The sequence below is a fragment of the Erithacus rubecula genome, assembly GCF_903797595.1.
Source record: "Erithacus rubecula genome assembly, chromosome: 8".
Taxonomy (NCBI): domain Eukaryota; kingdom Metazoa; phylum Chordata; class Aves; order Passeriformes; family Muscicapidae; genus Erithacus; species Erithacus rubecula.
In genome coordinates, this window is record NC_136659.1 from 7,962,145 (window position 1) to 7,976,554 (window position 14,410).

The 14,410-nt window shown below is 42.3% G+C and overlaps 2 protein-coding genes across 5 annotated transcripts in view; both read right to left on the bottom strand.

The window, feature by feature from the left end:
* Positions 1-2,517, bottom strand: part of STAT1 (signal transducer and activator of transcription 1) — a 36,465-nt gene extending 33,948 nt beyond the window's left edge. For 2 of the 3 annotated variants that reach the window (XM_079311763.1, XM_079311764.1), the window contains exon 1: positions 2,110-2,466. The gene's annotated coding sequence lies outside the window, so the exon portion shown is untranslated. Of the gene's footprint in view, positions 1-2,109 lie in introns of all 3 variants that reach the window. The other variant, XM_079311765.1, reaches the window with a different exon arrangement.
* Positions 2,518-3,186: 669 nt separating this feature from the next.
* The window catches only part of STAT4 (signal transducer and activator of transcription 4), a 39,323-nt gene continuing 28,099 nt past the window's right edge, over positions 3,187-14,410 (bottom strand). For both annotated transcript variants that reach the window (XM_079311776.1, XM_079311775.1), the window contains exons 15-24: positions 14,009-14,092; positions 13,655-13,753; positions 12,327-12,462; positions 10,917-10,969; positions 10,046-10,140; positions 9,449-9,585; positions 8,855-9,046; positions 7,594-7,660; positions 6,994-7,102; positions 3,187-4,790 (exon numbers count right to left, since the gene is read on the bottom strand). In XM_079311776.1, coding sequence (XP_079167902.1) covers positions 4,764-4,790; positions 6,994-7,102; positions 7,594-7,660; positions 8,855-9,046; positions 9,449-9,585; positions 10,046-10,140; positions 10,917-10,969; positions 12,327-12,462; positions 13,655-13,753; positions 14,009-14,092 — 999 coding nt within the window. In that variant the 3' untranslated portion in view covers positions 3,187-4,763. The remainder of the gene's footprint in view (positions 4,791-6,993; positions 7,103-7,593; positions 7,661-8,854; positions 9,047-9,448; positions 9,586-10,045; positions 10,141-10,916; positions 10,970-12,326; positions 12,463-13,654; positions 13,754-14,008; positions 14,093-14,410) is intronic.

Here is a 14,410-nt window from a genome sequence, read left to right on the forward strand (position 1 = left end):
AGTATTTAGACTGAACTGCTGAAAAATAACTAATTTAGTTTTCATGAACATTGACAAAATGTGCTGATTTTGGCTGGGATGAAGTTTATTTTTTTCTCAGTAGCTAATATGGAGCTGTTTTGGATTTGTGCAGGAAGCAGTGTTGGCAATACAGGGATGTTTTTGTTGCAGCTGAGCATCAAGGCTCTTTCTGCTCCTCACCCCATTCCACCAGTGAGGAGACTGGGGGAGCACAAGGAGTTGGGAGGGGACACAGCTGGGCAGCTGACCCCAGCTGAACAAAGGGACATTCCAGACCATGTGGCACCAAGCTCATAGAGCTGGAGGAAGGAGAGGGACATTTTGCATGATGGTGTTTGTCTCCCCAGGCATGATGGAGCCTGGCTTTCCTGGGATGGCTGAACACTTGTCTATTGCTTTGCTTGAGTACATGGCTTTTGCTTTACCTGTTAAAACTGTCTTTATGTCAGCCTGTAAAATCTCAGTTCCTCAATTCTATCCTTCTGATTCTCTCCCCATCCCTCCTTGTGGAGAGCAGAGGAAGTGAGTGGCTGTGGTGCTTTTTTTCTTTTCCTCTGAATCCATTTTCATGGCATTTAGGGTACTGCTATGTTACTGCTCTCTTGCTCAGCAGAGATATGGGAATGAGGACCTGTATGTTTGATACCTGTACTCTGCATAACTGAGATCCTGAAAGTGGAGTATCACCTTTTGTTTGTGCAGATGTATTCCCCACCACCAAGAGTGTGAGTGAAAAATTAGAGACTCATCTAAGTGTCCATTTTCAGTTGCTCTCTGTGTCCACACTTGCCTGTTCAGAAAATGGACTACACCCCAAGTCACTTTAAATGGAAAAGTACTGGAAACATGTTTTTTAAAAGTGTTTTAGTTCTCATGATTGTATTTTTAGGCTAACTTCAAGTAGCCAGTGCAGCAGTGCTTAAATGAAGTAAGACTGAACAGAATGGCTTCTCTCAGTCATAGCACTTTTGTAAGAGTGACTTTAGCTCTGAGGTACGGTCTCCAGAAGCAGATCACTTCTAAGCTGCAGGTTATCAGCTTGTAGTGGAAATGGCATGTTAAGATATGAGCCCAGGCTGAGAATACAGGTGGTGAGATGCAAATCCACTCATACCATTGTTTTTAATGGCTGCCTGTAAGACCCACCCAAAAGAACAGGGCAGCATCAGGGTGAAGGACTATCTTCTATGCCACTTCATACCAAATCCTGTAGTTTTTACATGTCAGTGCCTTCCGCTGCTGAGTGGTGTGTGCTAGGTGTGAGAAGCAAAGGAGTTAAAATGTTATGTTTAAAGTAAGGGCTCTGAGGCTTTTGATGTGTGTGCTTTCCAGATTGCAGACAGCACAGCACTTGACTGTGCTGCAGCAGTCCCAAAGAGGCAGCCTGCTCCAGTGCTCTGCCACCCTCACTGTAAACAAATTCCATGTTGAGGTGGAACTTGTGTTTTTGGTTATTGCTCCTCATCCAGTCGCTGGGCACCACTGAAACGAGCATGGCACCATCCTCTCAGCACCCACCTTCGAGATATTTATATGTAATGATGAGATCCCCTCTCAGTCTTCTCTAGTCCAGACTAAACAGGCCCAGCTCCCGCAGCCTCTCCTTGTGAGAGAGAGTGCTCCAGATCCCTCATCATCTCTGTGACCTCTGCTGGACTCTCTCCAGCGGCTCCTGGTGTTTGTACCGAGGAGCCCAGAGCGGGACGCAGCACTCCAGATGTGCCGCACTAGGGCTGAGCAGAGCTGGCTGACCACCCAATGCACCCCAGGAATCCCTCCTGGCCCTTCATCACCTCCTCTGCTGCCATTCCCGGGGATCGCGGCGCGGTTCCGGAGCAAAGGGCGCAGGCAGCCGCGCCTGCCCCAGGCCGGCTCCCTGCCCGCCTGCCTTCCCCGCGCCTGCCCCCGGCCGGCTCCCTGCCCGCCTGCCTTCCCCGCGCCTGCCCCCGGCCGGCTCCCTGCCCGCCTGCCTTCCCCGCGCCTGCCCCCGGCCGGCTCCCTGCCCGCCTTCCCCGCGCCTGCCCCCGGCCGGCTCCCTGCCCGCCTTCCCCGCGGCTCGGGGCTCAGCCCCGGCCGGCAGCACCGCACCTGCTCGGCAGAAGCTGCCCCGCGATGCTGGAGGCGCAGGATCAGCGGGATCGGTGTCAGCGCCGTGCGGGACAGCGGTCCGCTCCCAGCGCTCCCGGGCACGGCAGGTCTGGAGAGGGCGAGCTGTGGAGAACGTGCCGAAGCTGCACTCGGGAGCGGATGCAGGGCTGTCAGGAGTGCCGACCGCCAGGAGACACCTGTCTCCCTCGGCGCCAAGACACCAAGCGCAAAGCTCGGGGGGTGTCCTGCGGGCAGGGGCAGTCTGAGAAAGAGACAGCCTTAGTTACACGGGCCATTCGCCCCGCCAGCCCCCGAGGTGCGGCAGTGTCCCGCCGCTCCCGCCCGCCCCCCTCACCTCGGCTCCGGCTCCGGCTCGGCGCTGCCGGCTGCGCTCCGGGAGCCGCGCGCCAGTGCGCATGCGCGGGGGCGGGTCGGGGGCGTTCCCGGGCGGTGGGAGCGTCACGTGACTTCTGGGAAAGGCAGCGAGGCGGCCAAGGCGAAAGCGAAACCAGCGCGGCTGAGGGCGGCCCTGAGGGCGGGGCGGGCTGCGGCTGCTGTCCCGGGCACTCAGCCCGCCCTGCCGAGCCGAGCCTTGCCTTCCCCTCCCCTCAGGGGCATTGTCGCTGTCTCTTGGTCCAGGATAGCCTTTTCGGGTTTTGTCTGGTGTTTGAAGCAGACAAAGACTGGAGTATTAAAAATTCAGGTTTTCTCACCAGTTATATTGGGCTGAGGTTAATACTTGAGAGCCTTGAAGGGTTGCCTTGCATGAAGAGCAGGGAAAAAGGAAAAAGAAGAGTGTTTCTCATGCCATGTCTGATCTTTTCTTACAATACTTCTCATGAAATGTAGCTGGTCAAAAATAACAGCTATCACCCATTTTGTTTGTATTGAGATTGTGAGAAGAGGTTAGAATGAAAAGACACAGCTGATGTCAGTGGTGGTCGTGTTTCCTGCTTTAGAAACTCAGCAACTCCTCTGTGCTAGTGTTTGTATCTCACTTAAAGGTCAACCAGAAGACAGCAAGATTGTTTTTGTTATGCCTTGAAAAAAATCCACAGAGATCTGGGTATGCAACTTGAAGCCAAAATCTGATTTTATTCATGCTGGTTATATAAATTACAGATATTATCAAGCTATATACAGAATTGCTCTTGTTGTTTTCTGTTTTATATGTGATGCTTGCTGAACTTAAGTGCAGCTTGCTTTGAATCACCCACTGTAATGAACAGAGATGTGTTTTTTTCTTTGAAATCTATTTCCGTGTATCACAAAAATATCTCATTACTTTGTTTCCACGAACTTTCAACTAACATAAATTGCGTGGGTGAAAGGAGAAATGAAAGTAAAGTCCATGTCTTACTGATTCAAGAAAGTTTTCATAGCAGAAGTTTCACTTGTACCTGCTTGAGAAGGCAGTAAGGTGCGGATGTTCAAGGGTTTGTGTTTTAGGAACTTTGCATGCATTAACCATGTATTCTGTGAGCAAGACTTGCATCCTGCCATTTGTGAAATACAGTGGCCTTGAAGCTGCCTACTTACTATGCTATTAGCAGAGATTTTAGGGATTACACTGGGGGAAATAAAACCAAAACAACAAAGCCAAATAACCCAACCTCAGCAGTAAACGTGCCTGAAAGAAAAAAAAAATAATAACGAAAAGGATGTAAAGAGGGCAATTTGCCATTTTCACAAGAACGAGTTGTCCTGTCTATTAAATGAGCCTGTGACAGGCGTGTAATATCCTGTCATGCAGCACAAGTTTCCAGGTGGTCAGCAAATGCTACAGCACTTCAGTTTTTAAAAACTGCTTCCCTGTTGGAATTAACCAATTAGCATCCAAACTGTGTCAGAGGGGAATTTTGTCTTTGTGGAATTCCTGGCAGTACTTGCTGGAGTACCCGAGTGCTTCCTCCCAGACTGATTTACTTCTGCAACTATTTTGTGAGGGGGAAAGTTGTGGTCTCTCTCTCTTCCAGTGGTGAAGTGGAGACAGTGTTTTTAACCCCACAAGTTCTACATCTGCTTCCTTTCTGGAGCTCCCTTCTCTCCCCAGCCTTGCCTACCTGCCTTCCATAATTTCTGCTGTGTTGTCAGATAAAAATCCATGCTGAAGGCAATTCATCTTTGGAGAAAAGCAAACCCCAGACAGCTCTGGAACTTCCAAATCAGGGAACAAGTATCTTTGCTTTGAAATACTATCTACATCAGTGGTGAACGAGATTATGATTAAGCAGAAAGTATTTAACAAAATAAATCCTAATTTCTCCAGACACATTAATGTCTTTAGTTATCTTTATATGCTGTCTTCAGAAGCAAAACATTTTGTTCTTATGCTCTCATATTTACAGCAATTCTATGGAAATCAGTAAAATTAGCAAGTAAAATTTATCTCTGCTGGGACCCCACTGAAGTAAAATGACTCCCAAGCCTGAAAGGATTCGGTCTTTCACTGGCAACAGCAAATTTGACTTGCAAAAGTCTGTTTGAATCCTTAGGGAGAAAATTCTTTGTTTATGGGTTATTGATAACAGAAAGAGGCCTAAGAATAACATGATGGTTTCCAGGAAAAGCTGACTTTCAGAGATGACAGGAAAAAAAAAATATGACTTCTTTAACCCATCCAATGTTCACAAGATTTTTCCAGTACGTGAACTTCAGTCAGTTGAGTAAGGAGAGCTCAGCTAGAAGAAAAGAAGGTAAAAGATTAGTCTCATGTCACTCAGAGCTGTTCATTCAAAAGAAACTGCAGATGAACTGCAGTCACTTTGACAATGTCATACAAACTGATAAGGATCTGAAAATCCTGTTTCTAGTTATCAAATAGAGGAATGCTCTTTAGAAGACACTGAAAATCCTGTTTCTAGTTATTTATCAAATAGAGGAGTGTTCTTTAGAAGACACTGAAAATCCTGTTTCTAGTTATTTATCAAATAGAGGAATGCTCTTTAGAAGATACTGTGTAGGGACCTGTTGTATAAGAATAAGCATGGTTTTTACTTTTGTATGAACTTCTGTGGTTCTTGCAGCCTGTGGATATGTATGGCAGGGGTCTTCCTGGAATCTTTTTTTTTTTTTTTTTTTTTTTTTTTTAGGGGTAAAAGAAGCTAGACTAGGGGGAATAGATGGGAATTCAACAAGACTGAAGAAAGTATATCTTGCTAGAGATACTGAGTTACTGATTTGTAGGGTATTTTGCCCTGCTGCAAATGTCACTTTTCTGTATCTCACACGATGTTTTTTTATTGGCATTTCATGGAGAAAAAGTATTGCTTTAATAGTGCAGATTGTATGTCTGTTGGACTGAACCAGCTCTTCAGCAGGATAGATTGTTGTGTGAATTTGATAAAGAAAAAAACCCTCCATATTTTCCTCATTTCCATTTATCAAGGTAAATTGAATTTGAAAGGGAAGGAAGGAATTTTTAAAAAATCTTCTAAAACTTTTTTCCTTGTGCAGTTTCTAGTAGAACTTTAAAACATTTCTAGTAAGAGCCTACAGAAATATAACTTACCATCTAGCAACACTGAAACACTCTTGGTACCTTTAAAATTTTATTTAACACTTGCAGTTTGCTACCAGGCACATTCTTTTTGTGAGGTTATGACCCTGAACCATGGCCATGGTCACAGCTTGTTTTGAAGCTCTGGATAGAGCTGGTTTGAGATTTACTGTGCATGCAAGAAGAAACCAAAAATATTTGGAGGCTGATGTTAAACGAAAGTGAATCCAACTACTTTATTCTGACAAAACTTCAGGAAAGTAAATGTGTGCATAGTTCATGAGTGCAATTGAGGGGGTCAGAACCATTTTCCCATATTACAAACTAAAATAGAAATAAGTGGGGACGTGTCTTGGATTGGATGGGGGTAGATTTTAATGCAGATTTTTAATTCAGGCTGGTTATTTTGTTTTCAGCTCAAGAATTAGTTTGTCACGATTGCTATGGTAGAAAAAAGTGGAGAATAAAAAAAGATGTTTTGCTCTTGAGTGGATCTTCTGGTTGATGTAATAAAGAACTCATAGATTTGTATATAAAGTTTAACTGTACTTCTAATCACTGACAGTCAGGATTCTGGATTAGTTTTGTTCTGTTTGTGGGTAAGGAGAAGTGTGTACAGAAAGGCATTTGAGGGGGAGTTGGCAGGCTTTTTAATACATAACCATTTAAAGATCATAAATCATGGAACATACAGAAAGTTAAGGGCTAGTATTAGAAAAGGAGGTTTTCTTCCAAAGCTGCTAGAGCCAAACCACTGCTGTGTTTTCTGAAAAAGGGCTACTGGACAAATTCCACCTGGCTATACATCATTGCTCTAAGGACTCTGAGCCACAATGATTCAGAATATCATTTATAGTCAATAAGGAAAAAAGGAATTAAAAAAAAAAATTAGGTTTGTAGAGTATTTTCATAATCTTTCTGTGTACTAACTTAATATTACTTTGCTGAAAGTGTTTTAGTTGACTTTTATTTTTGCACTTTGAAACCCCCTGTAAAATCTTGCAGCATGAAAAAGTTGTGCAAGTTTGCTGAGCTGGAAATTATTGTGTTCCTTGGGCAACTCCCCTGAGCAAGTCCAGGCCTTTGTGCTGCCCAGAGAATTACTATAAGTGACATGTATTTTTCAGTGTAAAGCCTTCATTTGTGCAAGTACTTTGGGACCTTTTTGTTCTGATATTTATGATTCATTGGCTAGCATGTCAGGCAATTCCAGTGCTTTCAGGATGCTTGCAGTATCCTGCCCCATTTAGAATAGGAAATATCTGCACCATTGTTTCAGAATGTAATGCAGCAAGTGATGAAAGAGCTCTTTCATAGTTGTACAAGCAACCTTCTACTAACCAGCATCTGTGCCTTCTGTTTGCTTAATATAGTTTACAACTTACAGCACTTTCAATGGCTGTGGGGCTCAGGTGTTCTCTCAGCACAGCATAAACACTTGGAGACATTGGAAGAAGATCTGATGGAGAATGTGGTTCTGTTGAGTCACTGAGGCTAAAAAAAGGAAATAAAAAATATACAAAAATAATCTTAGAAAAAACTTAAATCCCTCTAACTTTATGCATATCAGTGGAGTATGGTGAATGTTTTTTTAAGTTTGCTAACCCTGTTGTACTCAGGCTTGATGGGGGCCCTGTAAGCTCATGTCTACAACCTGGTATATCCTTAAAAATGTATGAGAGAGTCTGGTTTATCCTCTCTTTCCTTGGCCCTAGTATCAGCTGCTGGAGAAAAAAAATAGGCAGTGAAAGATAAGTAGATCAGAGTACCATAAAATCCACATTCAATTTTTAAAAATGGTTTGCCCTATGAATGGGAAAAGCAGGGTACAGGTCAAACCCTTTACTTACCTTTCTTGTCTTTAGCAAAACTTGCCAAACTATTTTCAAATAGCTCAGGGAAAGAAGGCAGGGGAAACTCTTAAATGGGATGTAAATTAAATAAAAATAATGGTTGAAGTGTAACACACCTGTGAGGATACTTACATTTTGGAGACTGGGATAAATACAGAAGGAACATAACCTTTCTCTCCTCCATCCGAGGGCTTTGAGACTAGAATAAATAGTAGATAAATTAAATATTGTCTAGTCATTTCATTATCTGTTTGAAATTAACTATTTGTTTGAAGTGCTGCAGGCAATAATGAATTGAAAAGTCCCTGCATAAAAAAGTAGCCATAGAAGTGAGGGGAATTCCTGAGATAAGTCCTTGAGTTCAGGTCTTAGTCACAGAATTGCCTGTGCTCACTAGATATGAATCATAATGTAATACTGCAACTGATGAAAGAGATTTCGTTAGGCCTTCAAAGCAAATATACAATTCTTTAAGTTTGGTACTCTGAGCCTGCAGATTTTAGTTCTGCAAATGCTTGGAGCTCTGTCAGTACGGATACAGCTTCAGCAATATCTTTTTGCATGAAATCAAGCATATATGTAAGATTTTAGAGGATTGGAGCATTAGGCAAAGTCCACTGAGTTAAAACGAAGAGGGAGAAAAATAATGTAGCCTCCAATTATTTTTGAGTTGTGTAGGAATTCAAATTCAAATGGAATTGTAACCTTTGATCCTGAAAGTCTAGAGGAATGTGTTGTATCTATTAAAAATTAAGGCTTTGAGAGATTTCTTTAAATGAGGATGAATTTGATCTAAAAATGAACTGACTTGTAACTTGGACAAAAAAGAACGTGGGCCTGAACATATTTGGAACCATCCTTGTTTAGCCTTTTTGCATTTTCCAGTGCATCTGCCAGGGGTTTTCAGGAACATTGTCTGTCACAATAACTTTGTAATTGTGCAGTATATTGGGAAAAGGTGGTGAGATAAACAGCCTTTGTTTTAGAGTTTCTTTGCATGAAATGAAACCAAGTAGGGATTCCCAGATGTTTGGGAAATACTGAGTTTGCTTGAAATTAAAGAGTGTAACACAACTCTGAAGCCAATAAGCAGGATGCCTTTTCAATTTCCTCTCCCTTGAACACCCAAGCACTGAATTTTGTGATGCTCCAGTCAGGAAAAGAGATCCATTTCTTAGCTTCTTTTAAATATTGTCACCACCTCTACTGTAACCTTAAAGGCCAGGAATGCGTTTGCAGATTGAAGCTGTCTAAATGACAGACACACGTTAAAACAGTTCTCTTGAAGATGACTATTAGAGGAGGCATCTTAATCTGTTCTCTCCCTGCATTCCTCAGATTGCCTCTTGACTCTGCAGCTGCAGGAAGGGTAAACAGAGAAGTGGAGCCTAACCTTCGTTTGGCTGGCAGCTGTAGTGTTTGCCAAAGGCCTTATCTTTGGGGATATCCGGATACAGGTACTTGAGGGGATTCTCGGGAACGTTGTCTGCCATGATGACTTTGTAATCGCGCAGGATGTCGGCAAAAGGCAGGGCAGATAAGCGACCTTTGTTGTAGGGTTCCACTGAATGAAAGGTTACATCTCCTGCAAAAACAGAAGCATCACAACCTGTAGATGAGCAACTGCAGCTGGAACACATTGCTGCCTTTCTTTCGAGGTTTGCACATAAGCTTTGCCTGTTCTTACCTGCGTTAGTATCTTCCAATGTTGAATTTCTTCATATTTGGAAACAAATCGAAAGCCTGCAGTTAGCAGGTACTCTTCATAGAGAGCTTTTGTTAATATAAAGAGCTCAGAGGTAGAATGACAGAGTTTTGGTTTGTGTTTGAGAAATTATGATACTTGTATCTTGTCCAAAACCATACTATGACATGATACATGTGAATTTTACTTTCTAACCAAACAGAACTAGACTTCTGTATTGCAGGTATATTTCAGGTTTTGGTTTAGTTGTTGATTTTTTTTTTTTCTTTTAATTGTACTTACCATTTTCTCGCTGATCTACCCAAGTAAAGGTAATTCCACCCAGATTGCTCTCACTGAACCTTAATAAAAATGTTCCTGGTATCTTGTCTTTTAGCAGAATTCTTTCCTTTTCTTTGCTTACAAATCCCATTATGTACCTGAGGTATAACAGGAAATCATGGGTTTACTTTTGGAAAAAGATACAGATTTTGATCTGTGCAATGTGTAGAATCATAGAAGAAGGGCCTGGGTTGGAAGGGACCTTAAAGTTCACCTGGTTCCAAAGCCCCTGCCATGCACAGAGACATCTTTCACCAGACCAGGTTGCTCAGAGCTAACCAGCCCTGAAGTAGGCATTGAGCTCAGAGTACTATGGAGCTGGTGAAATTTATCTCAGTACTTGATTGCATAGACAGAACTGAAGAATTGATCTAAACCTTCTAAGAGATCTCATGTTGTTCCCCTTTGGCAGCAATTTCCAAAAGTTATGAATGGGAGAAGGAGACAGAAGTGTTAGACTCATTGCAAATACTCCTTTGCATGGCTAAAACTGAGGTGAGTAAAGGACATAGAAAATGTGGAAAGAGATCAATATACAGCAGTTCCCTTGTTGCTCACCCATCAATCCAAAGAGGGAGAATGTGTTTTTTAATCAAGTCCAGGATTGCTTCCAGCCAGACCCAAAAGGTAAAAGACTTCCCAGGCAAATGTTCCTAACAGTCAAAAAACAACCACAAAACACAAACAAAACCAACACAAATGGGAGAATCGTGAGAGTGATGTTACCCAACATTTCCAGGACAGTTTCTTCTCAGTTTCTTAAGAATAAACTACTTTGCTCAAGTGAGAATGACAATTCGAGCTGTGGTTTTGAGTAGCATCTTTCAACCTGACATAAAACCAACTATTTTTAAGATATGCATTGGAAGCACCTCATTTTCAAGAAGAATAAAAATCTCATCTGTGGTTTCTACTTAGTTATAAATTTATATTTTGAGTGAAAAGAAGATGAGAAAGTTGAACTTCCTTCCAAGGTTCTGTATTTGTTTAAATAATATAGTTAATACTCATTCAACAAGCTTACCTTCTTTATCAATACATTCTCTCTTCCTCATCAAAGTGGTTGCATATATTGACTGTCTTGAAGTAATTTAGGTCAAAACTAAGCACATGAAAAATCTTATGCTTTATGAAAAATGTATTGCATGCTTTGGTAATACTTTCAATTGATCATTTACAGAAATACATAAGGCACACTATAATGGCAGTTTCTGATATCTGTGGCAATATAACTAGTTGATCCCTAATCCCAATATTTATGCTTCTGGTTTTTCCCTAGTTAGTTTTTTATAAGGGATGTGATTGTGCTGAGCTGAAAGTCCCACATATGGCAAGTGGGAATCTTAGCAGCAGCATCAGAAAAGCAGAGATAGGAATAGCTGTAGGTGTTATGGGAAATAAGAGTTTAATTTTACTTTTGGAACAGTACCTTGCAGAACTTTGCCCAGGATAGTTGATAATCATTGTAACTGACTTGCTGTCCTGAAAGGAAAAAAAAAAAAAAGGCTAAATGGTGCATATATTTTTCTGAAGGTATGAAATGGGTACTGCTTGATATCTGTATGGATGAGTGGGAGAAATACAGTACATCCAGACTTGGGAAGGGAGGGATGGGAGCATGCTAAGGGACTGTAGATCTGGTTTTCTGTATTCCTTTGAAGCAGGTGGTAATAGTTTTGGAAATACTTGCTTAGAGTAGCCTGTGACATGGTGTTTGCAACACTAGGTGCTCAGTTTCAGCTTTCAGCCTAAATGTTACTTGTCAGCTTTCCCCAGGGCCTCTCCCTTCTGGGGCACCCTTGGGTCTCAGAGCAGTTCATCTTGCTGAGGTTACAGGGCCTCTTTGCTGTGCTGACACCAGTGAAGCATCTCTGAGATCCCAGAAATGAACAGACCCACAAGGACAGATACTTAAAATGAAACAAACCCCAAACCAAACCTCATAAGCAAGCAAAAATACTTCCTTTTGATTTCAGATGTATGAGATAATTGTTAAGGAAGTAAAAAAAAAATAAAATAAGGAAAAAAAAATTTAAAATCACAGTTCAGTGTGATTTTGATGCCCTCTTCCATCAGTTGAGCAGCCTGGAAGTTCAAAAGTTGAATTACTTTGTGATAAGAATAAGCTGATGCCTGCTTTTCTGTAAAGGAGATTTCATGTGATATTTTTGGTAGTAGCTCTGGAAGTGGAGGTCATGCTGTGCTGGTTTTGGAGGGGATAGAGTTCATTTTCTTCACAGTAGCCAGTGTGTTTGGGATTTGTGCTGGGAACAGTGTTGGTAATGCAGGGATGGTTTAGTTCTTGCCCAGCAGGGCTTACACACAGTGAAGGAAGGTCTTTTTTGCCTCTCAACCTACCCCATGAGAAAAGGGGCTGGGAGTGCTGAGAAGCTGGGAGAGGACACAGCTAGGACAGCTGATCCTAACTGGCCAAAAGGATATTCTGCACCATATGGTGACATGCTCAGCATGCAAACTTAAGGGTAAGAAGGAGGAAGGAGGGAATGTTTGGGCTGATGGCATCTGTCTTCCCAAGTAACTCCTTTGTGTGATGAATCCAGCCCTGATTTCCAGGCTGAACACTTGCCTGCAGATGGGAGGTAGTGAATGCATTCCTTGTTTGCCTTGTGTGCACGTGTGGCTTTTGCTTTACCTGTTAAACTGTCTATATCTTGACCCATGAGTTTTCTCACTTTACCCTTCCATTTCTCTCCCCATCTCACTCTGGGGGACTGTGTGGGGCTTGGTTTCCAGCTGGGTGTGCTTAAAGCCCCTGCCTGTAGTTACCAAACATAAGACTTCCAAAGCAAATAAAATCTGTATATTTCTACACTCTCACCTGTAAGTTTCTCTGCCAGCATGTTGAGCTGTTCAGAATTGAGTCCACGACCAACATATGATGAAAATTGCCAGCTCAGTACTTCTAAGAGCTGGCTTAAAGTGGCAGTAGGGGGGTTGTTGAAGAAAGACAAATTCTGCAACAGAATGAATGCTTTGTTTAGATAGCAACCATAGAATACATATCAGGCTGTAAGAGGAAGCTGCAAGTAGTTGAGCAGAATCTGGAAGTGTTGGAAGTGAGCTCTGTGTGTAGGGAAGCACTGGGGAAAATGTGTGTGCGCCCTCCCACCCAGGCAGGGTTCTAGTGTGAGAGGGCTAAAGTCCCTCTGTGCATCCTGGATGCTAAAATACCTTGCTATGCCTCTTCTAGTGTCTTGTGTAAAGACAGTGAAAATATGCTTCAATGCTGTCCAAAAAAATCTAGATATTATCATTATATTTTAATGTTCAGTGCATGGAAACTTTAAAACATTACATAGTGATATGGTGATGTACTGTTGAATCATTTGGTTTATCTTAGTTTTTTAATTTTTGGGGGTTTTGGGTTTTTTTCTGGATTGTTCACACAATGCAGGTACTGAAGACTGTGCAAAAGCTTTTTAGAGTTTGACAGAGTGATAATGCAGTCCAGCCTGCTGGTCAGCTGGCTGCCACCATGGTGGACTGCCTGACCCTTTCCCTCCTCTGGGCATCTGTGTGACTGCACTAATCCCCAGCTGAAAGCCCAAGAGCCACTGACAGCACCATTCCACAGTCTGCAAATACAGTAACAGTGACTCAATCTAAAATATGTGCTGAGACAGCTGGAGCCTTAGAAAGAATGATTCTGCCTTTGCTCATGGTTAGAGCCCCTAGCAGTTGCTACTTAACATTTATAATCTGCATAGAAAGCACAAGTTCCTATAAAATCCATGGGGAAAGCAGCACTTAAGTACATTACAGGGTCACCTATATATCTGCTTTCAAGGTTTGGAGTTGTACTGGTAGAATTATTTTCTAACAGGTCTAGTTTTAGTCAGTCACACCCAAGAAAGATAAATTAAAACTAGAGAAGTTGTGGAGATGGCCTGTCACCTTTGCTTAGTTTAAGAGCTACAACTTTAGGCTACCAAAAGAAAAGCTAAGGGTACATGTGGTTTTATATCTGGGCAGGGAAAGAAAGATAAAGAGAGAAACAGTAAAGTGTGATGTTGATAACAGCGTACATGACAAAAATAAGGCCAGCTCAAGAGGGGAATACATCTTTTTTATACTTAATGTATTTAATAACAAAATAATACAAATGTGCAACTGCAGGAAGTCAGTATTTTCATGCTGAGGACCTACCTGAGGGTCGTTGGTTGACAGATTGTACCAAATAATAGAGGCCCATGCATTGGGCAGCTGGCTGACATTGGAGATCATCACCACAGGCAAGGAGCTGGTCTGGGGGAGACAATGAATGCTGTGTGTAAGTGCTGCTGAGGAAAGCATTAGTGCTGTGCTGTGCTTGGGTTTTTTAGCCTCTCTTTCTTCCCAAAGCACAGAGTTCTTTTCCAGAAGTTCTGGAAATCTGGTTAGTGCTGAGAAGCTCACCAAGGGCAGGCAGACCTGTGGTGTGCCCCAACACTGTTGTACTTCAATAAACTGCTGGAAAATGCCTTTTGCTCCCACCCCAGATGATGTGTCCCAAATACTCACTTCCAAATTTATGGTCAATCCATACAGGCAGACCTGTGTTTCAAAGCTGATGGAGTGCAGTTCCTCAGTCACCATGTGAGGACCCTGAGGGAATATTGAGATTTTAAAGCTGTGGGTGCACAGCTGGCATTTAAAATTAACACTGTTCTAGTAATGCAGCTGCTGAGGTTACACGTGGAAAGAAAACTCATATCAAATATATAAGCAGAACAGGAAAAGAATGAAGTGAAGGATACAATTTTTTTTGTTCAAATCTGACATTAAATTTGTCCAGAAGCCTGGTATTTTTTCTGGTTAATCTAAAAGAACCCCTTAATGTTGTTAAAGCAGTACTTCTAAACAGATTTGTACACAAGAAGTTAACAGATAATTTTGTGTGTCTGATCAAAGTTGTCTCCAAAA